This window comes from Thamnophis elegans, chromosome 3 (assembly GCF_009769535.1).
Source record: "Thamnophis elegans isolate rThaEle1 chromosome 3, rThaEle1.pri, whole genome shotgun sequence".
Classification (NCBI taxonomy): Eukaryota; Metazoa; Chordata; class Lepidosauria; order Squamata; family Colubridae; genus Thamnophis; species Thamnophis elegans.
The window spans coordinates 137,992,464-138,008,710 of record NC_045543.1 but is presented as its reverse complement, the minus strand read 5'-3'; the positions used below and the strand labels follow the sequence as shown (position 1 = coordinate 138,008,710).

General features: G+C 42.0%; 1 protein-coding gene and 1 long non-coding RNA gene across 3 annotated transcripts; one reads left to right on the top strand and one right to left on the bottom strand.

Annotated features, from left to right (window-relative positions):
- Positions 1 to 1,697: 1,697 nt before the first annotated feature.
- On the top strand, positions 1,698 to 11,459 carry ELAC1 (elaC ribonuclease Z 1). 2 transcript variants are annotated; one of them, XM_032214749.1, is made up of 4 exons: positions 1,698 to 2,071; positions 4,235 to 4,414; positions 6,988 to 7,455; positions 10,618 to 11,459. In XM_032214749.1, the coding sequence occupies exons 2-4, from the start codon at positions 4,258 to 4,260 to the stop codon at positions 11,085 to 11,087; spliced, it is 1,095 nt and encodes a 364-aa protein (XP_032070640.1). In that variant the 5' UTR covers positions 1,698 to 2,071; positions 4,235 to 4,257; the 3' UTR covers positions 11,088 to 11,459. The 2 variants fall into 2 exon arrangements, with proteins under 2 accessions (XP_032070640.1, XP_032070641.1); XM_032214750.1 differs by lacking the exon at positions 1,698 to 2,071 and adding an exon at positions 2,078 to 2,307.
- LOC116506826 lies at positions 4,318 to 7,105 on the bottom strand. Its single transcript, XR_004255072.1, has 3 exons — positions 7,017 to 7,105; positions 5,245 to 5,381; positions 4,318 to 4,404 (listed from the first exon to the last, which is right to left on the bottom strand). It is a non-coding gene; the product is annotated as an uncharacterized LOC116506826 (long non-coding RNA).
- Positions 11,460 to 16,247: the final 4,788 nt, after the last annotated feature.

The window sequence follows — 16,247 nt, the reverse complement described above, 5'->3', positions numbered from 1 at the left end:
AAAGACAATCAAACCGGTCAGTCCTAGAGGAGATCAACCCTGACTGCTCTTTAGAAGGCCAGATCCTGAAGAGGAAACTCAAGTACTTTGGCCACCTAATGAGAAGGAAGGACTCACTGGAGAAGAACCTAATGCTGGGAAAGATGGAGGCCAAAAGAAGAAAGGGACAAAGGAGAATGAGGTGGCTGGATGGAGTCACTGAAGCAGGAGGCGTGAGCTTAAATGGACTCTGGGGGAAGGTAGAGGACAGGAAGGCCTGGAGGAATGTTGTCTATGGGGTCGTGATGGGTTGGACACGACTTCACAGCTAACAACTCTACCTGTATCTCTGCTGTCCTCTACTGGTAGTTCCAATGTTTGCCGTCCTGATACAGTAGCCTTATCTGTGTTTCCCAAATTAACCCACTTTCAAGTGTGGACTTCAACTCCCAGAATGCCCTAGCCAGCATGGCTATTGCTGAGCATTCTGGGAGTTGAAGTCCACACATCTCAAAGTTGCCAAGGTTGGGAAATGCTACCATAGCTTAAGGTGCTGCCATTCTTAAGGAAAAGGCAGCTAAATGGGTACTAGTAAGAATATAGCACCATTAAATTTATATCCTTTTCCCACTCAAAACGGTGCTCAAGAGAAAACTGAAATGCATGTAAGTTATATTGCTGATTATAAAACCCTGTCAGGAATAACAAGAGCACCAAGGAGATTTAAACCAATTTTAACGGTTTACCTCATCGCAGCAGCAGCAGAATTTTATTATGCCTTTATAATAAGACAATTCAGACAATAATACAGTAATCATTCCCTCATAATTTGAGCTTCTAAATAAAAGGTACATGGCATGTAATATTAGCCGTCACAGGTAAAAATTTAAAGTCTCGTGCCCAGCCAGAAGCAGAAATTCAAATCTTTTTTTTTCCCATTTAAACCCCACTTGCATTTTGAATTGGAAACGGGTACTTATTTTTCTAATATTCCTTGCTATTATTGGAACCAAAGAGCCTTCCGACTACATAACTCTTTCACTTCATTTTCATGGTCTTAGCTAATTTTGTACGCTGTATGTCTTTTGAGTCCTAAGCTTGGTTGACTCTTGCTGGGTGATGATATAATGAAAGGGCTTTGGGATTCCTATTATGTAATTCTGCCTGGAGGTAGATCGTTGTTATGTAGAATAGACCTGTTCAGGCCTTAATGGCCCATTGACAGGTGGGCTGGGGAAGGAAGCTGCAAGGAGCTGCTTTGACATTTAAAACATTTTTCTCCTTTTCTCACCCAGGGAAATATAATATTCTGCCTTTTTAATATTTCCTAAAATATTTCATTTTTCTAGGAGAGGTAGGGCTGGGTGCTAGCTTCCTACATTTTTTAACATTTTACCAAAGGTTAACTAACAAAAACAGAGGTTAGAATTTCAAAAGAATTTAAAGAGATAATAAAAATTTGCATTGAAAATATTGCAAGACGGACAAACTAATTGTTTTTTTTTAATTTTAGGATCAATATTATTAGTATGTTTATTAAGATTACTGGTATTATTGTTGTACCTTGACTTAAAATTAAGTATGCTCAGGCAACACGCTGTTCGGTTAAACTATGGAATTTTTTATGTTTTTAATGAAAACATATACCAATAAAACATATATTTAAGAAAAAATTGGAAAAAATGCTAGGAGACTCTTGATTTATTTATTTATTTATTTATTTTGCTCCTCTGAACTAACGTGGCCAACAAGCTGGAGCTTCTCCCATTCTTCCCAACTCCCTTTCTTGGTCTGGCCAGAAGAGGCTCGGAATTTTACAAAGGCTGAGTAAGGAGACACGAGTGGATCCGAATTTGTGTTGAGTTCAGTTGGTGATACAGCTGTTGAGCCTGGGTGAGTTTGTACTTCCGCTGGTGTTGCACCTCTTCACACGTGGATCTGCGCGCTCACCGGGGCTTGGCTGCAAAAAATTGGGGTCGGCGGCCCGGGAATTCAACCAGAATAGAGCTGGAAGGGACCTGGGAGGTCTTCTAGTCCGGCCCCTTAACTCAAGCAGGACATCCTATAGCATTTCAGAACGGAGAGGGAGGGGGTAAGAACGGAGCCGTCGCCAACGTTCGGCGAGCTTTCCCACGCGCTCTCCCAGGGGGGGATTTTGCGAGATTGATTGCTTGTTCCTCCTATCGACCCCTTCCCTTCCTACAGCCCTCCCCTTCCCAGGCTTCCCTACTGCCACCCACTTTGGGGGGTGGCAGTGGGGTGGGGGGAGAAAGCTCGTGGACTAAAGGAGCCCAGCACCTTTTCCGTCCCTTTCTTAAAAGGAATAAGGTGGGGCAATTCCCCCCCTCCCCGTATATACCCCCCGCCTCTTCTTTTTCCGACTCCCCCCTCCTCCCCCAAGAGGGCTGGTTAGTTATATGTTGCATTTGTGTCTGGTTGCGTTGCTGGGTATTAATTAAAGGGACAGGATCCTGCCAGAACAAGGGAGAAAAATAATAATCATGTCCCATCGTTTCTTCTCTTCCTAGCTGCACAACGTGCAACTAAGCTCAGCTTTCTCTCTTTCTTTCCTTCCTCCCATCTAGCAAACGCCTCAACCCCGGAATCTGAATTGCTATGTCCCCGTTCCGCCTCCCGTCTCCTCCCCACTTTTAAAAAAATTAAGCGCTGGACTTGATCGGTGGTGGAGCCGGTTTTCCTGGCCGGTGGATTATTTTTCCTTTTGCTGCGTTTCTACATACGGTTTAGGCCAGGGGTCTCCAAGCTTGGCAACTTTAAGCCTGGCGGACTTCAACTCCCAGAATTCCCCAGACAATTCCCCAACTCCCAGAATTCCCAATTCTGGGAGTTGAAGCCCGCCAAACTTAAAGTTGCCAAGCTTGGAGACTCCTAGTTTAGATGTTGCTGTGTGTGGAGAGCACCAGTGGGTAGACAGCAGTATTGATTGCAGCGAGTGAGTATGTATGTATGTATGTATGTATGTATGTATGTATACATTCATTCATTCATAGTTTTAATTCATTAGAAGAAGAGGGTGAGAAAAGGAAAAATGTATTGATTGCAGCGCGTGATTATTTATTTATTTATTTATTTATTTATTTATTTATTTATTTATTTATTTATTTATTGTTTTAATTCATTAGAAGAAGAGGGCGAAAAAGGAAAAATGCACTGATTGCAGCGACTGGTTATTTATTTATTGTTTTATTTATTTATTGTTTTAATTTATTAGAAGAAGAGGGTGAAAAAAGGAAAAATGCACTGATTGCAGCGACTGGTTATTTATTTAATTAGTTATTTAGTTATTTAATTATTTAATTATTTAATTATTTAATTATTTATTTATTGTTTTAATTCATTAGAAGAAGGAAAAAATACTACTACTACTAAGCCACGAAAACCTATGCTTCTTTGGTATGTAGGGAAGCTGGGCATACATAGAGAATCCGAGTCAGGTTGCAACGAGTTAGCATTTTATAAGTTAGTTTTACCAGTATTGTAGGAGACAAAAAAAGAAGACGCGTAAAAGCTGGAATGCAAGCTGTCCTCGACTTACGACCACAAGTGAATCAGTTGCCCAGTGTCTGAATGTTGATCTTGTGACAATGGGGATGTTGTAATGGTCATGTAAGTGTGAAAAGTGGTCAAAAGTCACTTTTTTTTCAGTGCGGTTGTAACTTTGAACAGTTGCCAAACACAGTTTTAAGGTGAGGAATATTTGTATCATGGTTGATGTTGAAACTTTATTAAGGGACGGCTCACAACTGAAACGGCAAAGTACGTTTGTTAAGAATATTATTTGGCTGAGTGCAACGTGTTGGTGATTGGATGCAAGTATTTTATTCCTTGCTGAAAATGTTCCTGGAATGACTTACACAAGATCAAGTAGAATAATAAAATAAAAATGTGATCCACACTTACTATCTAAAGGACAGATTTTTTCCAATCCTATGTTTTCCAGTTCAGGGTTTAATTTCCATAATTCATAATCTTTAGCTGCAAATTAGAGATGAACCCCCAGGAATCTGGTGGAGGCTGCAGTGAGAAAACACAGGCTTAAAAAAAAAGAGGATAGAAGAATAAAGTGGAAAACTGTTAATTCTTAAATTCATATATAAAATTAAACTTTTGGACTGGGATTGCCATTTTGGAAGTACAATTAAATCTTGCTTTCTTTCCTTTTAATATCTAGTATTTTTATTTAAAAGTTTTGACATCTAGTAGTTTTATTCCAGGTATTTTTCTTTTCTTTTAGTTCTCCTTGTGCCTTTGAGAAAAATGTCCATGGATGTAACCTTTCTGGGCACGGGGGCTGCGTATCCATCTCCAACGAGGGGGGCCTCGGCTACGGTAATCCGTTTTGAAGGAGAATGCTGGCTGTTTGATTGTGGCGAGGGAACGCAGACGCAATTTATGAAAAGTAATCTGAAAGCAGGTGAGTTGTAGAGGTTACAAATAACTTTCCAGATCCCAGGAGAAGTTGCGATTCTGGTCATTTGCAGAATTAGAAAGTGATTTTTTTTCCTTAGGCAAATCCTGGGAAACACTAGGATGGAAAGTTAGCCCTTGACTTATAATCAGGGCTTCGGAATCTCTTTTATCCCACAATGTCCTTACTTTGTTGATTCATAAGACTGACAGCTACTTTTGCCTTGTTGATTTGCAGGATTTCCCATGTACTCAGGCCCAACTTCTTTTGTCTGCTTTAAGTGACGTTTTTCTTTTGTTTTCTTAATCACTCAGTTCCTTCTTACCTAAAGTATTTTTCAGAGTACCTCCCCCCCCCCAAGAACGTGAAAATCTGGGTGTGTCTTATACACTGAATACAGCATTTTTGGCCTACCGAAACCCCATGCCCTTTGCAAAAATGGCCGTGCGTAGCCTTTAAGAAGCTTTCAGAATGCTCCTGGGGCTGGTGGGGGGCAAAATCGAGCAAAACCCGGACCATTTTTGCTCATTTTCGCCCCCTCCTAGCCCCCAGGAGCACTCTGTAAGCCTCCCAAAGCTCTGCATGCCCCCCCCATTTTTTTGCCAAAAATGAGGCGTGCAGAGGGTTTGGGAGGCCTGCAGAGTGCAAACCCTTTTTTAAAAAACTTACCTCTTCAAAATCATGGTGCGCCTTATACTCCGGTGCATCTTATACTCCAAAAATATGGTATCTCCTGAAGGGATCTTTTAGACAAGATTCCTGACTATCCATCCTGCATCATCTTTAGGTATGGCAGCCTAGGCCTAGTCTCACCAGCAGGGGTGAAATCTATTTACCTTCGCTACCGGTTCGCAAATCTGACCGCGTACGGGCCACCTCTGTACATATGCAGGACCTTCTGTGTATGCGCGGAGCATCAAAAATGGACTTGAAAACGTCTGGGCAGGTGGGCGGAGCCTGCTACCGAGTGCGTCTGCAAAGGTAAATAGAACAGTGAGGGGGGGAATCCTCTGGGCCATGTGATTTAGATTAGCTAGAAAGCAGGAAATCCGATAATTCTAGCTAATATAAATAGTGCATCATAGCTGATCGTCAGAAATACGGGTTCGCCCGAACCGGTAGCATTTTTTTACTACCGGTTTGGGAAAACCTGTCCGAACTGGTAACATTTCACCCCTGCTCACCAGGTAACCTACCCTGTGCTAAGGCAGCGATCCCCAACTTTTCTGGCTTTGCAGAGCTGTGGCGGCAGTGGTGGTGACAGGGGGAGAGGAGATAGTTTTGTGTATGTGCGTGCCGCTTGCGCAAATGCAGCTTTGTGAACACGCTTGCTCACCACTTGTGTGGCCCAGTTGCCAATGGGCCATGTCCCAGTACCAGGCCGCAGCCCAGGAGTTGGGGAATGTGCTAAAATATTATGCTAAAATTGAGACTGCCATCTGCACCTCTATAACTGTCTGGTTTGGTTCTGCAACAAGACAAAGACTTCAGAGGATAATTAGAACTGCAGAAAAAAACCAATTACTGCCAACCTGCCTTCCATTGAGAACCTGTACACTGCATGAGTCAAAAAGAGGGCTGTGAAAATATTTACAGACCCCTCGCACCCTGGACATAAATTCTTTCAACTCCTACCCTCAAAACGACAGTATAGAGAACTGCACACCAAGACAACTAGACACAAGGACAATTTTCTCCCGAACAGCATCCCTCTGCTAAACAAATAATTCCCTCAACACTGTCAAACTATTTGCTAGGTCTGCATTACAACTATTATTAATCTTCTCATCATTCCTGTCACCCATCTCCTCCCACTTATGACTGTATGACTGTAACTTTGTTGCTTATATCTTTACGATTCATATTGTTTGTTTCCTAGTATGATTTGATTGCTTATTTGTACCTTATGACTATCAGTAAGTGTTGTACCTTATGATCCATGACAAATGTATCTTTTCTTTGATGTACACTGAGAGCATATGCACCAAAGACAAGTTCCTTGTGTGTCCAATCACACTTAGCCAATAAAGAATTCGATGCTATGCTATTTCTATTTCTATTATATTAGAGCCGAGGTGGCGCAGTGGTTAAATGCAGCACTGCAGGCTACTTCAGCTGACTGCAGTTCTGCGGTTCGGCTGTTCAAATCTCACCGGCTCGGGGTTGACTCAGCCTTCCATCCTTCCGAGGTGGCAAAATGAGGACCCGGATTGTTGTTGGGGGCAATATGCTGACTCTGTAAACCGCTTAGAGAGGGCTGAAAGCCCTATGAAGCGGTATATAAGTCTAACTGCTATTGCTATTTCTATTATTTCTATTATTTCTATTATTTCTATTTCTATTATTTCTATTATTTCTATTATTTCTATTATTTCTATTATTTCTATTATTTCTATTATTTCTATTATTTCTATTATTTCTATTATTTCTATTATTTCTATTATTTCTATTATTTCTATTCTAAATAAAGTAGGCAGCTGAGTGAGATCAGCTGTAGGACTTCCTCCTAAGTCCTTGTTCTGCTGCTTTTATCTACCGTTTGTTTTTAATTTTCGATGCTATCAATCTTACGTTGTTAGGAAAGATTACCAAGATTTTCATAACTCACCTGCACGGGGACCACTTCTTTGGCCTTCCTGGACTGTTGTGTACAATCAGCCTGCAGTGTAGTCCAGACGCCAACAAGCTGCCGGTGAATATTTATGGACCCCTTGGGCTAAAGGATTTTCTCCAGAGGACCATGGCGCTTTCCCGTTCCCAGCTGGTTTTCCCTTACGTGGTCCATGAACTGGTTCCCACACCCAACCAGTGCCCCGAAGAAGAATGGAGTGACGTGTTTTCCGAGAAGCGAGATGAAGGCAGCTGTCCAGAGCCTCCAGGAGACGTTATTTGTCTGAATCCGGCAGACGACTCGTACTTCTTGGTGGACGATGGGTCGGTCGTGATGAAGGCTTTCCGATTGTTTCACCGTATACCTTCCTTTGGGTTTCTGGTGGAAGAGAAGCCGAGGACTGGCAAACTCAATGCACAGAAATTGAAGGAATTAGGTAGGAGTGCATCCAGCTCTGCTGAGTACTAATACTAACCAGGCAATCCTGACTTACAGATCTTCACTTAATGACCGTTCACAGCTACAGAGGCACTGCCGAAAGTAATGTATGACCGTGTTAAATTTAAATTTACCGACAAATTAGTATAGCTAATTCTAGTATAGCTATTATAGAGACTAGTATAGCTATGTCCTATATGTGTGTCTCTGTGTGTATAGTGTGTCTGTGTGTATATATAGTGTGTGTGTGTGTGTGTGTGTGTGTGTGTGTGTGAGTGTGTGTGCGCGCGTATGTATGTATGTATGTGTATATATATATATATATGTTGTATTTGTGCTGATAAATAATATTTGGGCATACCAGGGGTTGTGACTTTAAATATATATAAATATATAAATATAAATATAAATATAAATATAAATATAAATATAAATATAAATATAAATATAAATATAAATATAAATATAAATATAAATATAAATATAAATATAAATATAAATATATATTTAAATATATATTTAAATATATATTTAAAGTCACAACCCCTGGTATGCCCAATTATGGGAGGAAGGTCACACTTCCACTCTCTGTCTTCGGCTCGTCACAAGAGACCATTCAGCATTCAGACAGAAACCCAATATTTTTTACTGTTGCCTTTTTGTTACATTTGTTATATTTATATATATATATATATATATATATATATATATATATATATATATATATATATATATATATATATATATATATATATATATATATATATATATATAATGTTGTATTTGTGCTGATAAATAAATAAATAAAGGGAGACTAGTATAGATCTATTTCAAGCTACTTAGCTCTCATCAGCTAGCCATACCCTTACTGGGATTCGAACCTGTGCTGTATTGCATCTTAGGCAGATGTGTTAACCATTAAGCCACAGAGTTCTTCTCCTTATCACTATATCTATCTATCTATCTATCTATCTATCTATCTATCTATCTATCTATCTATCTATCTATCTATCTATCTAGTTATATAGTTATATAGTTATATATATACACATACACATACATATGCACGTGCATGCATACACACAAACAGAATAGGTCCGCAATGGCGAACCTATGGCACATAGTTTGCCATCGCTCCAGCTCAGATCTCCGTGGCATTTCTTTCGTGAGCTTCTGTTTCCCTGCAAAAGATGAAACAGAAGCTCATGAAAGAAAAAGATCTCACCTCTTGCTGCGCTGCCGGTGTTGGGAAGCTCCGCCTCCCACCAGCCAGTTGGACTTCGGGTCTCTGCTGCGCATGCACACATGTCAGTGCATGTTTGTGCCACACCCGCACGCTCCCCCATCCCCCGTCCATGCACACGTGACCCCCTCACGCATGTGTGCACATCTCCTGCATGCATGGCAGAGACCTGAAAATCAGCTGGCGGGCAGGAGGCACACGCGCATGCGCGGTGGAGCTGAACTGGGCAATAGGTTTGTCATCACGGGACTAACCAATGTATATATGCTTCTGTTCATTGTATATTCAGATCCAGGGGTGGGTTCCTGCCAGTTCTAACTTCTTCTATAGAAGAGGTTCCACAAATCTACAGTGCCGCTTAGAACCGGTTCCAGCTCCCTCCCCCCACCCGTCCCAACATCATCAAGATGAAGAGTGACAGGAGGAATTCTGGGAGTTGAAATCCACAAGTCTTAAAGCTGTCACGTTTGAACACCCCTGGGTTTTTTTTCTAAAGGGTTAGGGGTGCAAGGGTCTTGTAACTTGACAGTTTTAAGACTTGCGTGCTTCAAATGCCAGAGTTTCTGAGCCAACATGACTGGAGAAGGAATTCTGGGAGTTGAAGTCCACAAGTCTTAAAGCTGTCAAGTTTGAACACCCCTGGGGTTTTTCTTTCTAAAGGGTTAGGGGTGCAAGAGTCCTGTAATTTGACAGCTTTAAGACTTGCACACTTCAATGCCAGAGTTCCTGAGCCAACATTTTGGTTGCTAAGCAAGAGCGTTGTTAAGTGAGTTTCACCACATTAGGCCACACCCACCCACTTACATGGCCGGCAAGCCACTCCCACCCACTTACATGACCAGCAAGCTACTCCCACCCAGTCACATGGCCAGCAAGCCACTCCCACCCGGTCACATGGCCGGCAAGCCACTCCCACAAAGCAGGCCACACCTACAGAAGAGGTTCTAAAAAATTTTGAAACCCACCACTGATTCAGATACATGGAGTATATTATCAGTACACATACTGTATTTGTAATTAAAATCACCTCATGTAATAGGTCAGTACAGGGAATCTTCATTTAGTGACCACAATTGGGACTGGCAACTTGGTTGTTAAGTGAAACCATTGCTAAGTGAAACCATGACGGTGCTTATAATTTGATTCCAGTTTTCCTTTGCTTTACGGACCTGCAAAAGTTGTATTCGTGAGAGTTGGTCACAGTTACTTTTTCATCGCTGTGGTGACTGCAAATAGTTGCTAAATGAGGCAGTCGCTAAATGTGGACTACCCATATTATTCTACTCTGGGCTAAATTGAAAGGAGAGATTTTCAGTTCTGTTTCTGTATCACCAGCTCAACTAGACCAAAATTCTGCAGCACTTCTGGTGATATCACCCGCGTGACTATGACACATAGCTTGGTGACTAATAGCTTTCCGAGCAGATGAAATGTACAATTTGTACTTGAAATTATTTTCTCTTCTCCCCGCCGCAAAAAATTACTAAAATGTTCAAAAAGGGATACTAGGAGGAAGAGAAAAGGTTGTGGGTGAGGTGGCAAGTGAAAGTCGCTGCAATTCTAAGATGGGCGGCATATAAATGTAATAATAAATAGAATAAGAAATTAGAGAGAAAAATGGTTTAGATTTCGGGTGCACCGTTTCAAACACAACCATTCATAAGGTCTAGAACAGTGCTTCTCAACCTTCACAACTTGAAGATGTCCGCATTCGCTGGCTGGGGAATTCTGGGAGTTGAAGTCCGGACATCTTCAAGTCGCCAAGATTGAGAAACACTGGTCTAGAAACTTGATCACTTTAAAAGGGGATGGTTGATGCAATTTAGGGGCATGGAGTTATTGGGCTGGAGGTCTTTTTTTTAAAGCGAAAAATAAACTGCACAAAAGTTAATTTTCTTCCTGTTCTTGAATGCCTAGGAATTCCGCCTGGTCCCTTATATGGGAAATTGAAAGAAGGCGTTCCGATTACTTTGGAAAACGGGACAATCGTTTCTCCGATGGATGTCTTAGAAAGTCCTTTTCCCGGAAGAAAAATTTGTGTCTTGGGGGATTGTTCGGGTGTGGTTGGGGACGGGGTGACGTCACTTTGCTCTGAAGCCGATATCCTGATTCACGAAGCCACCCTGGATGACAGCCAGATGGAGAAAGCCAAAGAACGTGGCCACAGCACGCCGAAAATGGCCGCCGAGTTTGCTAAGCTGTGCAAAGCCAGGAAATTGGTCCTGTCTCATTTTAGCCAAAGATATAAGCCCGCAAATCAGAGAGGGGAAGGAGATGCAGACGTTACAGAGCTGAAAAAGCAAGCCGAGATGGTTATGAACGGAGAAGAAGTGGTGCTGGCCGAGGATTTCATGACAATTAGTGTCCCAGTTAAAAAAACAAAGTAGGAGGGCTGGGCAACAAGACGGAAATTAATTGGCGGGTGTGCAAAAACTTTCCCACTGTGACTTGTCTTCCAGGTGATCCTCTTGGAAGGGACCGAAGGAAGTCAGGTTTGAATTAGGATGGGCCTCTTTGTATGAACATCTGTTCTTTATTGAGTCCAATATTTCCGATGCATTTGTAATGTTGACACGGATTAAATGTGCTTTGCGTGCTCTCTCGCTGCAAGGGGAAAGCCTTCCTTGTGAGGCAAAGTCTCTTGTGTGTTTCAGCCACGTGGAATCGAGGACCTCATGAAAGAAGGCTGCAGTTTTTTTAAAAACGCTCAGGAATACTGGTAGTCCTCGATTTATGACCACAATTGAGAAATTACAATTTTCCGTTGTTAAGTGAAACGTGTTAAGTGAGTTTTGCCCCATTGTACGATCTTTCCTGCCCCAGTTTTTAAGCGAATCACTGCATTCAGGGCCGGATTTAGATGAAAAGAGGCCCTAGGCTATTCCACTTATGAGGCCCTTTCACCTCCCATTTTTAAGTTTGTAAATTACATGAAAGACAATAAAATACATAATTACTGTGATATATCAATATATATCAATATATATAGCTGGCCTCCTGACCGAGGGCGGCTCTGCTCTGTGGCAAAGGCAGCGAGGCCAGCCGCCTCCCCTACTGCGCTCAGCTGCCCGGCTTGGCCCCCTCGCCCTCACCTGCCTGGCCACTGGTGGGCTCCGCGTCGACGGGGTGGCTACTGGGAGCGGCCGCGCCTCTTGCTGGACCACCGGTGCCGGGAACGTGGGTGGGCTCCCCAACTGCCGCGGCGCTGGAACGATCTTAACCAATACATTTTTATGTTTGTTTATTAGTCATATGCATAGAATTTCTCCTTATTTTCGGTTCAGTGTTTTAGTGTTCACTGTTTTTAGAATAGTGTAATTTTAATTTTGCTAACAATTTGAATGTAGGCCCCTCTTGATCTTGAGGCCCTAGGCTGAAGCCTAGTTAGCCTATAGGAAAATCTGGCCCTGACTGCATTTGATAAGTTACTAACCTGGTTGTTAAGCGAATCTGGCTTCCCCCTTGACTTTTGCTTGTCAGAAGGTCGCAAAAGGGATCACGTGAACCCCCGGGACACAGCAACGGTCATAAATATGAAACAATTGCCAACCAACTGAATTTTAATTACCGTATTTTTCAGAGTATAAGCCGCACCTCCCCCCCCCTAAAAAGAGCATGGAAATGTTGATGCATCTTATACATCGAATAAATCCATTTTTGGCCTCCTGAGCCCCGCCGCCACCCCCAATTTTTGCGAAAAACTGGCCATTTTTGCAAAAACGGACTTTTTTGCCTTCCCTCAGCCCCTAGCAGCCCTCTGCAGGCTTCAGTGGGCTGAGGAAAGGCCAAAACTTTTTTTTCCTTACTTACCTCTTCGAAATCTTGGTGCGTCTTATACACCAGTGCGTCTTATAGTCTGAAAAATATGGTACATGATTATGGAGCTGCTGCAGGGGTCGTAACTGAAAAAATGGTCATGTCACATTTTTCAGTGCCATTGTAATTTTGAACGGTCATTAACTGTTCCATTAGCAGTGGAAATTTTGGGCTCAATTGTGGGCGTAAGTCAAGGACTATCTGAGCAATGATGCAGAATACATTGTAATACTGGCTGGTCCTAGCACCCCCATGTTCATTGGCAGCCTGCCCACATTTACAATTGTAGCATGTGTTTCAACTCCCTGTACCTGGCTATTGCCACACTTTTGGCTGCTCGCCACTCCACCACGCCCCCCCCCCCCCTATATCTGCTGCCCCCTACTGGTCCCAGGTGACTTTCACCTTCTTCCTCTGCTGCTGATGAGTGCCAGGATGAGGCAGTTGCTGGCTGTTGTGAGCCATGTTGAAAATCCATACAACTTAAAATTCCCGAGGTTAAGAAACGCTGGTCTGTGTTAATTATTTGCAGTCTTGTTTCCAGGGTTTCTGGCAAGTTATTGCACCTTTTGATATAATTGGATGAATATAGAAATAATGTAAATTCTTGCTTCTTGCTTGCTGCTTTCAATATCTGCTATCTTTTAATAAATAAATATCAAACTGTATTCTTCTTAGCTGATCTTAGGGCTGTGGATTGAGAGATTGAGTGGGAGATTGATGAATGCAAACTCAGTTGAAACTTGGGTAAGTTTCCCAAAACCCGGATGATAAAATGAGGACTTGAGAGAGAGAGAATATAGGTGGGGCCAACATGAAGGAGACTGGATTTGTACAGAGATCAGATAACTTGGGGTTAGAGTTGATGCAATCCAGATGTGGCGACTTAACTAATTTCAGAAATAAACACTACCGAAAACCAGTTGTGGTTTTGAAATGCTTTGGTAAGCAGTTTTGGTGTGCTTTGTGTGTGTGTGTGTGTGTGTGTGTACGTGTGTGGCAAGAAGGGCAGTATTAGTCATTAAGGGTGGGTGTTTTCACTCCCTGGGGCACTGCAGTTCATTTACTGGCACAGCAAAAGAGCTTTGAGGAATCTGGAGACACATTGTGAAATGTAGTTTATCCTCTTTTAGAATAACCTGTTCTTGCCTTTTTTTATTCTTCCATCCACCCATCTTCACTCAAATGCCATTGATCTGATTTTATACTCTGCAAACACAAGAGGTACAGAGGTCAAATATTTCCCATATAAAGAGAGCGTGATTTGGATAGAAGAAGATTCCAACTACAGATAACTCCTGGACTTAAAATCACTCATTTTAGTGACCATTCAAAGTTAACAATGGCACTGTGACAAGTGACACGACCATTTTTCACACCTATAATCATTTCAGCATCCCCACAGTTGCATGATCAAAATTCAGAGACTTGGCAACTGGCTCATGTTTATGACGGTTGCATGTCTTGGAGTCATGCGATGACCTTTGGCGACCTTCTGATTGACAAAATCAATGGGAAAGCCACTTAACAATCATTTTATTTACTAAACAACTGCAGTTGATTCATTTAAATAGGGCAAGGAACGTGGTAAAATGGAGCAAAACTCACTTAGCAACTATTTTGCTTAGCAATGGAAATTTTGCATTCAATTGTCATAAGTTGAAGACTACCTGTGTGTCCTGTCTCCCATTTTTAAGTAGCAGGAACTGAGTTTATCCAAGTTTTCCTGTTGTTCTATGCTGGGAGCCAAACAAAATTTCTTGTAATAATCATGGAACTTCTGTCTTTTCTCCTTAACAGTAAGGGCTAAACAGTCATCCATTTTGATACAGATGTTGCGGGACATCTTTTTCAATTGTCCTCTTAGAATTCTGAACTCTGGGCTTCGGGGGGAGGAGCCTGCCGCCGTCGGGAGCTCACCGAAGCTCCTCTCAGGGTTCTGGTCTGTATATCTTATAAGATCTATAGATATCTCCCCTTTCTGGCAGAAAGGGGCAGGGAGAAGGTCAGTCGTTAGGATCTCTTTGTAATTCATAGCTTTTTTTTTGCTGTGAATGGAGAAGAGGTTCAACATTAGCTGAGCTTTTACTCCAGCCAGTTCTCCGCAGCTGCCTTTTTTGCAGCCCTAGGCAGATTGCCCCCCCCCCCCCAGGACAAAGCTAAGCTATTTAAAAACTAATCCGGGCGGGGACCATTCCTGAGGAATTTCTTTTATTACTATCTAAAATACCAGCTTCAACTTTGCAAAAGGCTCCCTTTTCTAGCTGCGTCACAAGATGGCGATCTTATAGCTTTTGTGTTTGATGTGACGTACTTAGTCAGCCTTACTCTCCTGAAGGCTTCTCCGTATAACTGTTAAAAGATTAACTGAGGGGAGCAGAGACTTTGATTCTTGGCTTGCTTGATTGCTTGTCTTTTATTTTTATTCTGGAATGGCTCCCAAATCTAAGCAGAAGCGCTTCCTTAATAACATATCTCAAAAAACTGCTATGAAGCCGCTACCCTTGCCTCCTACGTCCTCCACTGGAGATTTGTTAACACAAGAATTTCTTCTCAAAACGCTTAATAATTTCAGATAGGAAATTAATCAACTGATATCGGATTTATATGATCAATTTGATGCTAAAATTGCTCAAGCAAAGGAGGATTTGATCGGAGTAATGACAGTCATGACAGATTATATTGCTGAAACGGAGGATAAATTGGAACTTTTGGAAGAAACTAACTTTAATTTGACATCCAAAATTCAAACGTTACAACAGGAAATTGAAAATGCTCAAAAACAACTTGTCATGATAAATTATAATAAGACTGCCTTCGCAATAAGAGTTAGAGGACTGCGTGAAAACGAACAGGAGAATTTGAAACAGATCTTCTTTGAGGCTCTTAGCCGCTCGGTGGGAAGTCCGGGACTTAACTTTGATTGGCAGATTCAAAAAATTTACCGCCAGAATTCGTGGGTAGCAAAACAGCGACAGCTTCCGAGGGACATAATTATATACTTTACCACAAGGGAATCCAGAAATGTGATAATACAGAGGCTTTACAACAAGAGGTTGAGAATTGATGGACAGGACTTGATTGTTTTTAAAGAGATACCATCTCAAATATTAAGAGCAAGGAGAGATTACATTTTCTTAACTGAAGAACTCAGAAATTCTCAGATTCCATACAAATGGGAAGTCCCAGCTGGCATTACAGTTACATTTGGCAACCAAAAATACCGCATTAATTCTGTCTGTGAAGCCCGAGAATTTTATTACAAGATCCTGAAGGCGGGACTTCCTGACTCATCCGGACCTGGAGAGAGACAAGGAGAAGGAGAAGACAAGCAGCGAGACACGTGGCTACAAGGCGGAGGGTGTTGCTTTCCTCTTCCGGAAGGGCAGAAGAGTAAAGAATAAAGACTTAGCGATGTTCTTAAAACTTTATGATTTCTGCCTGGGATAAAATGGAAAAGTTGTACATCGATGATGAGACATGGAGACTGAAAGAAGCGTTGCCGATTGTGGACACATATTGTATATAAGATTTGTCTGAACTCTAACTCAAATTGCGCATGAATTATTTTCCTAGGCGAGGAGAGCGGAGATCGCGATCTTTTTGAGTTGTGGTCTGGGACGAACGGAGTTGGGAGGCGCGTGGGAGAGGGAAGGGTAGCGAAAGCTTAACTAGACTACTTGGGGCTAGAACGCAAGCTGATGTTTGTATGAGTTGCTATTTCAATATAA

Excerpts from the sequence above, each read along its gene's own strand:
- ELAC1 (XM_032214749.1), top strand. The coding sequence starts at position 4,258 with ATGTCCATGGATGTAACCTTTCTGGGCACGGGGGCTGCGTATCCATCT. Across the intron at positions 4,415-6,987 it reads GAAAAGTAATCTGAAAGCAG|GAAAGATTACCAAGATTTTC; the intron begins GTGAGTTGTAGA and ends TTACGTTGTTAG. Across the intron at positions 7,456-10,617 it reads ACAGAAATTGAAGGAATTAG|GAATTCCGCCTGGTCCCTTA; the intron begins GTAGGAGTGCAT and ends TTGAATGCCTAG.